The sequence below is a fragment of the Lipophrys pholis genome (assembly GCF_963383615.2).
Source record: "Lipophrys pholis genome assembly, chromosome: 10".
Taxonomy (NCBI): Eukaryota; Metazoa; Chordata; class Actinopteri; order Blenniiformes; family Blenniidae; genus Lipophrys; species Lipophrys pholis.
In genome coordinates, this window is record NC_137640.1 from 16,144,812 (window position 1) to 16,158,537 (window position 13,726).

The 13,726-nt window shown below is 39.4% G+C and overlaps 1 protein-coding gene across 1 annotated transcript in view; it reads left to right on the top strand.

The window, feature by feature from the left end:
• Nucleotides 1–424: 424 nt before the first annotated feature.
• The window catches only part of pex5la (peroxisomal biogenesis factor 5-like a), a gene marked incomplete at both ends in the record, with an annotated part of 81,045 nt that continues 67,743 nt past the window's right edge, over nucleotides 425–13,726 (top strand). The window contains one exon of the mRNA XM_080473133.1: nucleotides 425–445. Coding sequence (XP_080329259.1) covers nucleotides 425–445 — 21 coding nt within the window. The remainder of the gene's footprint in view (nucleotides 446–13,726) is intronic.

Consider the following 13,726-nt stretch of genomic DNA (forward strand, 5'->3'; position numbering starts at 1 on the left):
AGCGACAGACACTGGCAGTGCGCTCAAGATGAAGACTTAATTTGCGGAGATTCTTTCCAGTAAGGACAGCGAGATAATAGTTCACCGGGTCCCTAAACGGCACTTCAAACCCAGCTCGCAGCGAGGGATCTGAGGGGCGAAGCGAAGTGCGCTCAGACGACGCACGCCCGGCGCGCCCCTGTGTCACCGCGCGCACAAAAACCTGGATGAACCCCAAAGTGTCAGCTTCAGCACCCGAGGAGAGGATAGCTCCCCTCTCCTTCGGACCTCCCGGCCATAAACTCTGCTTCGGCTTTAATTATCCACACGTCCAGCTAGACAGTCCTGCAAGTCTGAAAGAAGTGTAATAAACAATCAATCAAACAAACAAACAAACAAAAAACATCTGCTGACGGAGAGATCAGCGACTGACTGCGAGATCAATATGTACCAGGGGCATTTACAGGTAAGAGGGACGTTCTGCTTGTTTGGTCATTGTGCATGGACACCAGTTGTTCTAATAGTGACAGGAACTGATGTGAACAAGGAGCACTGCATGTCAATTACAATTTTACTCAAGAGATACCAGGTCGTAATTACGAGACAAATAGAGATTTCATGCAGATAAATGTGTCTCATCTATTTGTTTGTTTATCTATTTACCCGAGCTGGGTGTAATAGATCCTTCAGGTTGTAACAAAAACCACTAGAATTTTTTTTTTTATCTAAGGTGTAATTAAAAAGCTGAAAATACACATAACTAATCTAGTAGTTATTCAGCTGAAGCCACTATATGTCATGGTGTTATGTGTTCACTGAGAAATCACAGAGAAACAGGGAGCTTATAGAGTGCATCTTGCACGTGTGAGAGCATGACAAAGGTAAACAGGAGGGGAGCCTGCACACGTTCAGCAGGGAGGCTTTGACATGACAACTAATCGCTAGTGTCTTTGCCCGCTCATGTAACATTGGGTAATCGCATGTCAATCTCCATACAGCAAAGTACAGTAGCATTGTCTACTGACTGGTGTTACATCACCAGCAAAGTCTAATACTCGGCTGAAAAATAGGACAAGAAATGTGCAAAGCATGGCACATTGGCTAATGATGAGCAACCTCAGCTCTCTTTCAATTATAACCAGATGGTTTGTGTGTGTAACTGCTCACAGGAGCTTTGAAAGCTGTTTGAAATGATACAAACAATAAATCCTACTCCTCAGTGGTTAATGGGAGACTTTTTATTGTTGAGATCAATGGTTTGAAGTTAATGCTGCTGGTTGACAGAGATACCTCAGTTCCCAGACAGATGATTGTGTAATAAAAGATCATTCCTGTGTCAGTACTCTGGAGCATTTTGAACAACCAAAATTTTATATTTCATGACATTCTACTCAAGAAGCAGTATACATTGGAAATGCGTGAAAAGGCGAAAGCACAGACGTGTTTAATAAAGGTCAATGGAAAAACCTGCCTATTGAAAATCAGCAATGTTATAAGAAATATAATTCCACATTTATATCCTCATTGAGTCAGAATTCCTCATGTTTCATCCGTGTTTCAACTATCAGACACTTTATGTGCTACTCATCACATGCATACGAATCATTACACTAAGTGATGTTTGGATCACAGTTGAAACAAGTCACCATCATATGGGGCTAATTTAGCAGCAAATGTTGAGTGAATGCTCGATCTGTCTGTAATTACTTTACAATGACACTCGCCAGTGTGACTATCGCATTCATCTTGACAGTTTGATGTTGACGGCACTTTCTCCTTGAACTCCAATGTGTCCCCTAGTGTGTGCGCACTAGTGGGTGTGTGTTGGTGCGCGTGCGCGTCTGAATGAGCATATGAAATGACATCTGAGCCACCTGAATTTGTGAGTAATGCCATCCAACCTTTGTCAGAGCTGGGAAATGATAGTATTTCTTTTGTGGTGAATGGGTGGAGACCTGGTGTTTGGTGTGACTTCACAAAAATATACATTGTTTATTTTAGCAGCGGTTGATCAGCATGAAAAAAAAAAGAAAAGATTAAGACAAATGATAAGATCATTGTCCATTATGTTAGTTGTGTTCACCGTAAAGTCGATCAATCTTTAAAACAGAGGCAGTTTTTGTTTAGTAATCTTAAAAGGTAGCGTGCATTTTATGTAGATTACCTTGCAAACCATTACATTAATTTCAATTAAGCCTTCACTCTCTTCATTTTTTATATATATTTCACTGAGCTTGGAAAAGCTCACGGCATAAATCATTAAGAGTTGTGGGTCTTCTGCTCTGGATTTTAAATGAAGCTCATACTGTAAACACGTTTTGATGTAACGTTGCAGCATCACTTGGTGGCTCATAGTCGGAGCTGACAAGTTGCCTTCTCCCAAGCACTTTCAACTGTAAGCCCTTTATTGCAAATGTTCATGTCAACAGGAATTGTCAGGTTATTACCGCTTAAGTTTAGGAAGGCACAAGCTTCAGGAAAATGATGAGGACGTCCACTTGTAATATTTGTTAAACTTTGGATCTGCGTCAGTGGGTTGGCGCTTAGTTTTCATAGAGCATTTTTTCTGTCAAACATGTTTTGCATGGGAGCTGTGGATCTACACTCTGTGGTACATCACTGGGAGTATCAAGTATCTTGGCACAAGTCAGGTGTCATGAACACTCCTAAATACTGTCTTCATGGCTGCTTGGTGTGGACTAGCCTCAGTCTGGGTAATACCAAAGCTTGGAATAACGCAAGCCGTTTAGTTGATTAACTGAGCTTGTTTCTTCCATTTCTGTTTTGCCTCGGTGAAAAATATGTGACTAATTGTTAACAAGGAGCATACGATAGCAGACTTATTGTGCTGTGCATGGTACCTCCTTGTGTACGCTGGGGATTCTGTTTCTGTACCAAATGAGTACAAATGTTGATGCGTTTCAAAGAAAAGCAGTTTCGAGGTGTGGATGTCACACTCATTGCTCTCACTGCGAAGGTGCAACTGAAGTCGCTGTGAGGTGAGTGAGCTGATTCAGCATGGCTGCTCATCCTTATCAGACATAAAGCTTGATGACATACTGTTTAACTCACTGGTCTGGATGCATTTGCTTTAATGTCTTTTATTCATGCAAGACCTTAAGACTCACTTTGTCCACGCTTTATCAGACGATATGTTTTTGTGACATTAAACATTAGAGATAGGAATTGTTGAAGTGGTTTTCCTGCTGCGGTATTCATGTTTACAGTGAATCTAATTACAGGAGGGCTTGTACTGTGAGTATAAAGAACATACTCACTTAATGGAAGTGATGCTTCAAGGCTTTTTGATATTTGCTCTGTTAAGCACAACATGATTATATAATTTGATTACCATATTTCAAGTCCCCCAGGGATGAACTTGGATGGATGCTATCGTTGATCGGAAGTAGATCAAGTCTCTTAAGATCTCAGTTATTCACACCATAATTTCATTAGACTTCTGATCCGCTTGTGCAGTTTGGTTTCTTGTTCTTGGTAATAGATTGTTTGTTTTAAAGCTATTCTCATGCCGCTGGAACAATAAACAGAAAACTGACTGTGTTTAAGTTTCACTGTTGGAGCCTGCGTTACAGACATTTGTCTCAAGCTAAAGCATCTATGTTTTTTCTAGGGAAATGTCGAACTCTCTCTCCCAAGGCTGCGCTGAAATATTAAGTAATGTAAAGTAATGATTTTGAAATAAGGATCATTAGTATCTTGCAATGAAAATGTAACAATACTTTTTGACTGACAGACACGGTGAAAACAGAGGAGAGAAATCAATCAAATCAATGCGTTGACATGCAGAGGTGATGGGGCATCACACCAGCAGGAATTACCTAACGCCACAGCACATGCACTCATCAATCATAGCAGTACACTTGATCAGGCTGTCATTGGTGAATGTTGACATCTGGTCCCAGCCGACTGAGCCTTCATTCACTGTTCTATCCCTGATGCAGCCGAGGTGGTCAGCTACAGGCAAGACAATGGAGCGCCGGAAGCTTGCTCCACTATTTTAAAGTCCCCTTGATTTAATGAGCCATGGTTTTGATTAAGAGCGATTTAATAGGCTTGACTATTTCAGGAGCCAGGATAATGAGTGAAATCAGGTGGTATCCGGCTGGAACAAAGCTTCACAGACAGCACTGCTCTCCTTGTCAAAGGTGTGTGCCAAGGCAGCAAACCGAACGTCTGCAAGAAGCACAGCTGAGACTAAAGTTTGCCAGCAAGGTTTCAGAAAATTGTGAGATATGAGCCACATATATTTTTATTTCCCTGAAGTGGATTTGAGGTAGTTATAATTTACTGAGAGTATCAGCCAAGATGATCCTCTTGAGAGAAACTTTTTTTATGTTTCATGAGTCTGAAGAAAATCTGTGAACAGAGTAGAAGTTTGGGTTGATTGAACCATTTTTCCGACAGATTGTGCTGCTAAAGTTCACCTTTGACTCTGTATACACTGACCTTCACAGCATGTGCCTGATGGCATTTGTGCATTGATGTGAAGTGGAAGTCAACCAAGAGTAAAAACGTGAATTTAGATGAAGCTATACCCGATCTACTATGAGCATGCCAAACCTATAGGGGGCATTGAAACGAAAAGCATAAAGCCAGGTTCACCAATCAGAATCCTGGCAAAAAACGAGAGTTGTTTGTTTGGATTGATAGAGAAGTGGAGCTCTTCCTGAATGAGGCGTTACAACACAAAACAAGCAACAATCCAAGAAAATATTGATGTTCAATACCATAAAACTTCCTTTTGTATAAAATAAGTTTTTAGGAAAACACAAAACACAGCAGAGGAGACTCTGCACTGTTTTGTGTTTGGGACATATTGGCAAAGTTTTTAGAACAGTAACTGCAAACACAGGTTGCAGACATATGAAGCCGATGATGTGACCATAAACTCAACGATAAACTCAACATCCAAATGGAACGGCAAAGTTTTTCCAAATCTCCACTTTGACCGGAGTTTTCAGATCAAATCGTTTTCCGTGACTTGCTGCTTCATTTACGTGCAAACAAAAGGCCCAAACACATTGAAATATCACCGTTTTCAGTGATACAAAACAGCTGTAGTTGTTTTCGAAGTGCTATAAAATAAAGTTGACATGACTTGAGTGTTCGGTGTAAATGGGGTCTTTGATTTGAATAAAACCCGCAGCAGGGAATGACAAGGAATGGGACCACTTGTGACTCAATATAATCCTTTCACTTTCTTGATTGCTGCTTATGTGCTGCTCTACAATATGTGATTGATGAACTTTACTTTGAAATGGGCAATATTTCACTTCCAGGAGGAGGACAACCTTCGAAAAAAAAATTCCACATTGTCTTTTTGCTCAGATGAATGAATCATTGAATCGAGAAACAAACATCAATACATTGACGACAATAACCTGAAGGAGTTGGTTGATACTTAAGGTGGCTGGCATTTAATCTTCACTCTTTGGTGACGGTTAGAGGCAAAACAGGAATCTTTCTTTGCCCGGGTTCAGCTTTGAAGGCTTTACAGAGGACCTGAGCAGCTTGTGGAGCTCGCAAAGCAGCCTAAAGAGAGACTAAGAGGGATTCAAACATTCATCAGCAGCTGTTGTCCCATAAGCTGATTAAGAGTAAAAGCAGTTGCTCTTCTTGTCTTTACAGTATGGAAAGTTGGTCATCTGTCCAATGTGGTCTTTGCACACCCACTCAAATTACAAGATAATTGAAAGGAAATCTGAGTATTTGAATCAACTCAGATGGGAGTCATGTCAAAATTGTTGCCCGGTGCCGCAAAATTTACCTGCGAGCAGAATGAATTAGAATAAAGAAGAAAAAGTTCATTTTTCAAATACAAATAATGTCTATTTCTTTTATATTCATTGTTTGTATTGTTTTAGTAATAGCAAATGTAACAGTAAGACTGAAGCAAGAGATGAGTGATGTGTCAGTGAAAGCAGCAGAGTAGCATGAGCATCAAATCAAATTAGTCTGGTGAGAAATGGGGTACCTACCTTTCAGATTTAGATGTCCAAATTAACTTTTTGGGGAGATTATATTGTACTTTGCACCAGGAACCATCATGAAGGATGGTTAAATATTTAAAATGCACTTGTTATTCCTGAAGAACCTCAATTTGGTCAAAAATAATGTATATTTCTTTCAAGTTTTCATATTTGTTGCACATAGAAAAGGGAAAACATTTAGTGTCATTATTAGTCATTTGTTCTTGTAACAATTAAACTAATGAGCAAGCTGCAGTCCAATAAATCCTGTAATACCTTTGGGCCACAAAATGATGCAGTGCGTTCCTCTGCCAACATGACATGCAGCAGGAAAAAGCACAAAGTCGACCAGGAAAAACGTCAGTTCAACTCTGACTGGACTGAACAGTTTCGTTTTATATTACCGGCCCATGTTTGATATGTACGCAGACCGGAGCTGTCAGCATCTAAAGCAGCACTCAGCCCTCTGCATGCCACCAGCTTTAATGCCAACTACCCTCCAAAATCCGACAGATGCGAAACATAAATTAAAAACATAACGTGATACAAGCAGTCCGTGTCTACGATATGTCAGCATCGGTACAAGAGAGCAACAGCATGTCATCGCTTGTTTCATGGAACCTTGTCAAAGCTAAGAAACCATTTGCTGGGTTAATAAAAAAAAAAAAAAATGTGAATGGTGATGATATGGTTGATGAAGTTTTAAGTCACACCGAGAAAAGCAAGAAAACGGTTGTGGAGCTGTTAAAAGTGCGTTTACACAGAACGACGACAAGTTTGGCACAAATCTCAATTCCTGACCGCGGATCACGATTTTGACCTGAATTATTTAATTCAGGGCCGAGGCTTCACGCCGTCATGGACAGTCGGGACCTTTTATCATGAGTTACAAGTAAGAGCAGGAAACGGTGGCGGATCATCACGAGTCATTACGCACCGTCACCATTATTGTTCCGCGGTGTTGCAGGTAATGCGCAAAGCTGTCACGCTCATTTAAGAACTATATTCAGATGCATTACGTCACACAAAGAAGGTCAGGAATGTGGCAAGAATGATGGGAAAGGACCACATAAGGATAATACTGCGACAAGGAGAGTGGAGGTTCTAGTGGAGGAGTGTTCTTCAAATCTGATCACTGATTTAAAAAAAGCAGAATCCGGGAAACAGACGTTCTGATGCACATCTTGGCCTCAGGATTGAGACGACAGGATACATAAGAGGGATTTCCTCATCCCATCGCCGTCACTTTTCTCACTGATTGGTGAGTGAATTCATTCATTTTTGTTTTTTTGGCAATCTAACTGGTGTAGTCTAACAAAGATTGCAGCAACAATAGTTCTAATAAGTTCATTTATATGGCAGTTTTTATACTTCAAATATAACAGACCACAATTAAAAACAATAAATGGATGAATTGAGAGAATAGAAACAAATGCAGTATTGAAACAACAATTTTGGTATTTAAAAAGTAACAAACTGTAAATCTCTTCCTGTATTTCTGTCTCTGTCTCTCTCAGTGTGTAAATAATTTGATCGTTGGTTTCACACTTACCTTTTTTCCAAGAGTGCTTTCTTATGTGACCCTCAACACAAGCTTTGAAAATCCCAGACTTAAATTATTACTACAACCACCTTGACTACTATTACTCATTATAATAATGACAGTAACAACAATACTAATAGTAATAATGGTAACATCAGCTAAAACATCTGCAATTAAAACAACTTTTATTGACATAATGCAAAAAGCCTGCGGCTGTTCCGGCCCTTGGTTTGGCCTGCTTGTCTCGTTTTGGCCCTCGGGGGGAAACTAATTGAGGAGCTCTGACCTAAACCTTACGTACTGTACCTAAACGTAAAAGAAATTGTACAAAGAAGTGAAAGTTTTTATTCAAGTTTTGATATCATGTTACATTTGCACAATAGAATAACTAAATGACATGATCTCATCAAAGATTCATTGTAAATAGGATTGGTTGCGACACACATTCCCAGATTTAATCTGTCACTTTTTTTGTTCCTATTATCAGAGGGAGGCTCTTTTGGATGCTGTGCTGCTTTTAAAGTACCTACACAAAGTAAACATGTTTAATTTAGATATTTTATGTCTATATAATAACATAAAGGCACTGAAAGTTTAACAGACCCCTCAGCCAAACAAATGTGACAGAATAATAACTAAACAGATTTTTCACACAAACCATGTTCATACCTCTGGCACAACACATTCTAAAAACCACATGTCTTACTTTAAGATAAATGTGTTCGACAGCAGCAAGAAAAATAGTCAGTCTATGGAGAAGAAAATGTCACACACGCCTTCGTTAACAGGGCAGTTTGAAAGGACAAAGTGAGCTACACTGTTTATCATGGTTAGTAGTGTATAATACCTGACAACACAGATGCATTGTGTGTATACCTTTTGTGGGTCTTTGCTACTAGTCATTGTCATGCAGCGCTTGAAAGATGAATAATGGTGTCATACTGTATGTTGCACTCTTTACACTCAAATAGACCCAAACTTCTGGGGTGAGAGTGGGTAAGAGTTGCAGTTCAGAATCCTTTGACAATACTATGTGCCCAAATGACAAGGGACTGTCTTGGACACACACACACACACACACACACACACACACACACACACACACACACACACACACACACACACACACACACACACACACACACACACACACACACACACACACACACACACACACACACACACACACACACACACACACACACACACACACACACACACACACACACACACACACACACACACACACACACACACACACACACGTCAACACAGTGAAACGAGCTTTCTCAAACAAGAAGCCTGTGTTTTGAGAAGGGGGTATAATCAACAGCTTCACAGCTCAACATTACCGTCTCTGTTGGCAGATTTCCTCTGGGTGTCTTTCTGCTCCAAGTCTGTTAACACGGCAGCCCTCCCGGCCTCACGCTGAGAGTCCCCCGAGCTACTGTACTAAGCCACATTCTTCCTCCTAGAAAAAGTAGGACAAGCCTCAGCATCTTCGTCACTGGGAGCAGAGGGCTGTGCAGAAGAATGGGAAGACCATCTATCTCTCTTGCCCAACCCATTCTTAACAGTCATTCTCCAACTGGGAATTCATTTGCTCCAGAAACCAGGCTGCTCGGGGCTGGAGTGCAGGGAGTGTGTGTTTGGTCCTCCAGGGTGATATGAGCCATCATGAATGAATGCTGTTGATAAACACTTCAATCTGCCACATGTGAGTAGAATTTATGCATTAAAGGTGTTGCCCAGTGATGACTTAGTCATGTTGACCCATAAAAGAGTGTGAATCTGCAAAGTACTGCGAATTACTTCGCATTGTTGTATTCTGTTGTCGATTGGGTAGCTAAAGTTATTCTAGTCAAGCTCTGAAATTAATCAAGTAAAAAAGTTATTCATTGTATTGTGATTATTCATTATGGAGTCTGAAATCTTGTTTAGTAATCATTTGATCATTCATCATTCATTCATTCATCATTCATTCATTATACAGAAATATTTTTTCAAGTGTGTAAGGATGAGGGCCCCACACCCGCATTTGACACTCCAATTTCATCAATGCTAATCCCAACTATCATGTGTCACAATGCTTCGTCTCTTGCCGTTGGAATTGCTTTTTCATGTCATAAAGATGTTGCTGTTGGGATCTATAGGCAGTGAAAGATCATCATTTTTCCTCGCTAAAGGCTTTGAATGTTTTTCTTTTTTCATGTACTATTACATTTTTTTTTTTTATAATCTACAAATATTTCCTATTGTTTAAAAGTGTCTAAAATGAGATGCCCAGATAGTTCATTTATTATTGGTTTATTATTTTATCAGTAAAATCTACCCCAATGTTTAAAATCCAAATATATCATCTCCTTTAATGATATTATAGCACAATTAAATGTCATGTTGATAAATTTAATATATTATGATACCTTCAAATTCATCAAATTCACCTTTCTACAATGTAACTATTTGGTATTTATTGCATTTATGATAATCATTATGTGGTATATATGTCCTTTTTTCTATGCTATGGTGTTTTCTAAGTTTTTCTGGTTATTTTTTACATGAACTACTCAGTGTGTGCCGTTTTAAATTGCCTCGAGGGGATCAATAAAGTATCTTGAATCTCGAATCTTGAATCTTGAATCCAAACCAAAGCCAAAATCCCCATTGTGAAAATCATGTTTTCATTAGTTTGTTGTCTTTGTGAAACTCTTCATCCACTGAGAATACCAATTGAGCTTTGTAATGATGGGCCCATGGACTAATCTAACCCTCTGAGCTATGAAAATAATTCCCAATTTAGACTTTACATTTTAAAAATTTATTTATTTTTTTTTCTTTTTTTTTTAATCTTTATTGTCATGCCAATCTTTTTTTAACTAAAACTTACATGGACAACATAAAAAAAAACCCACATGTACAATGACTCTCTTAATAATGATGTAAATTATGTAGTAGATACAGAAAAAAAAATAACTTCCAGTTGTGATATTTGTGATGACTCTTTTGCTGCAAAGGGAACACAGGAGAAGCTCTCTCCTCTGCACTGTGGCTCTTCCTCAGCACTGCTTTGTTGTGAGAATCTTTTCTGCACCCCGAGCGAGAAATAGTCAGCTTTTGATTTGCTCTTTTTCCACCACATCCCTCCTCTAGTTTTTGAATCTATAGTGGCAACCCCATCTTCTCCATCTGTCTCATACAACATAACCTTTTCATTGAGCAGTGATCTTGTCAGACAATTGCAAGAAGTGCCATCCACAAAAACAAAAGCCTCCCATATTATCACAGTAATAAGCATGTACCCACAAATACAAATTACATCCTTCCATGATCATCACTGATGACAATTTTCAGCAGCCTGTCACAGCTTTGTATTACAACTGAGTGTCTGTCTGACAGTTCGTGGCAAAGAAGTAAGTAAACTCTTTGCAGAGAAATCAAAATAATGAAACATCAACGACAGCAACTCTAATTCCCTTAAATTAATTTTCAAGACTTTTTTGTGCTGCATCAACCAATAATTTGTCCCTCCACATCTCTTTTGTGTAGCTGTAGTGAAAACAGAAACCTTTGATGTTTTTTGTACACTCTGAAAGACACTGAAGTGTGAAGGATAATGATGTGGAGACTGATTAACCTGGCAATTTACCAGTTTTTTCAAAAAAACACTGGAAAATTGTGAAAATGTGATGTGGGGGTGGGGTTTTTTGGGGGGTGGCTTGATATAGAGCAGTTTTTACTCTTTAGTATTGCCATAAGTAAAAATAGTGAGCTAAGACAGTGAGTCAGATATAATTATATGACTTTCAGATTGTATACCAAATTCAGTTGATGTGCGTTTCAGCCACTCTTTAACTGTCTGTATGAGCTTGTCAGTTGAAGGCAGGTGAGAGGAGAACATTTCTATAAATACCTGTGAGACAGACAGTTAATGAACTCCCTGGCAGAAGTTGAGGGCTAACCTATTGAGTGGGACCTAGAGAGGAGCCGCTTGTACAGATGGGATGTATGTACGTTCAAGGGTACACCAGCTGAGAGGTCTGAAGGCAGGAAGGCAGGACCATCTCTTCCCCCCAGAGCAGTCCCACAGGCCACACTCTGACTTGAACTCCATATGCATCTCACCTTCTGCTCACATGTGTGTAGGTACAAGTTTACATTATGCTTTCATGTTTTCTCAAACACACATGCAGTACCTGCATGCAATTGTGTGCACATGTGCATCTGTATGCCCCGGAGCATTCAGGCATGTTCACACAAGTGTAGATAATGAGGCAAGGCATGGACGTGTGATTCATTCTCCACATGACAGGAGCTACAGTGTGCCCAGGAGGAGGTCAAAAGGTCCTGCTCCCCTGGCTTCTCTCCATACATGCAGGGAATGAACAATGCAGCTGACAGCAAAGTGACTGACGCCACTTTCATGTAGTCCTCACCAAATATTTTCTTCAGGTATGTTTTCAGATTCACAACATATCAAATGCAGTCATATTCTAAATAATAAAGCAGGTTTCGTCCTTTATTCGTGACCAGTAAAAACAGAAATCAGGAGATGTAGATTAATAATCTGCTAAAGCACACAATCATTTCTGTGTTGCTTAATTAGTAGGAGAAACCCGGATGACAAATTAATGCATATGTGCATGAATGTTTATATTGCACAATGAGGGCGTTTCCAGCATGGAGTGTTACTACACTGCATGGATGAATGAAAAAACAGGCTCAGCATATAGCTGAGGTCTTATCGTAGTAGTTACATGAGCTCTAGTTTAGAAAATCAATTTCAGAGAAGCAACTATCCACCATTCTGAAGTCACAGCCCTTACTTAAAACTTTTGAATTTATTTGGTCAGTTGGAAAAATAGCTTTAATCACAAATTTGATCGTCACCTCAATTATAAAAAAAATTATTCGACAGAAAGGGAATTACAGATGCATTGAAGGGCTGGAATTCTGTCTCTTCACAAATTACACCCTATTCATAAGTGAAGCGATGTTGTGTGGATGGATGGATGGATGGATGGATGGATGGATGGATGGATGGATGGATGGATGGATGGATGGATGGATGGATGCGTCTTGTTGAACATGGTAAGGCCTTCTGTCTTAGCATTAGTTGTTTCATCGTCACTCCAGATGTGACAAATCTTTGAACGTCCACAGTTCGGGTCTCTAGTTTTTACGAAAAGTTGGTAAAATACACACGAACAAACAAACAAACAAATGAATGAATAAATAAATGAATAAATAAACGCAGCCAAAAACATAAAACCAACCTTTGTTGGCGAAGGTAATAATGTCATGAATGAGAAAGCTGGATTTAATCGTCCATTCTTTGAAAGGAAACACACGATGGAAGCCATTCACGTATTTCCCTTGATTCATTAAAATTAAATGCTTTTATGTTCAGACTATTCTGATTCAAGTGTTTTTGTTCTGTCAATCATGGGACCATCTCACAAAAAACATTGAATGCTTTTTTAGAAAAAAAAAAGTCCCCACCCCCCACCCTCACTTATAGTTTTTACACTCTGATGCTTTACTGTGCGTACAGCATGTCAATGAAGGGTTTTATACACAGTTTTACCTCTTCGGTATATCTGTCCCAGTCTGTGTGTGTGTGTGTGTGTGTGTGTGTGTGTGTGTGTGTGTGTGTGTGTGTGTGTGTGTGTGTGTGCGGGTGTGAATAGTTTCTTCTGGTTTGTTTCAGCTCTTATTAATGCCCTGCAGTGTAAGAAAATGATGTGATACATCCACGTTAGCCACGAAAAAAGCGACAACAAAGAAAACACAAGAGGCTGAACTAACTGGAAGCATCTGGGGAGGCTGGCTAGATGGATGGCTGGATGGAAATAAACTATGACAATGAATCACCATCAACGTCCGGTTTACACACTTCTATTTCTGCTTAGCTTAAAATTCCCTTGTGATTAATCTTTCTAGACATTACTATTATTAATAACTGGGTTATATCCTAACACAAGTAAAAGAGCAAATCAAGATTCATTCAGTACAGTTCATTCAGAGTTTAGACCATACTTAAATTGATTTATCATGTTCTAGCTTATAGATAAGCATACTCTCGATAACGGTTGCATGTCCGTGGTATTTAAAGCACACCAACAGACAGTGGGGCATTTTTTCAGGCTTGACACTGTTGTTCTCTTTCTAGATGAGTCTATACGGTCCAGTGAAGAGATAACAGTGAAATCGAGGG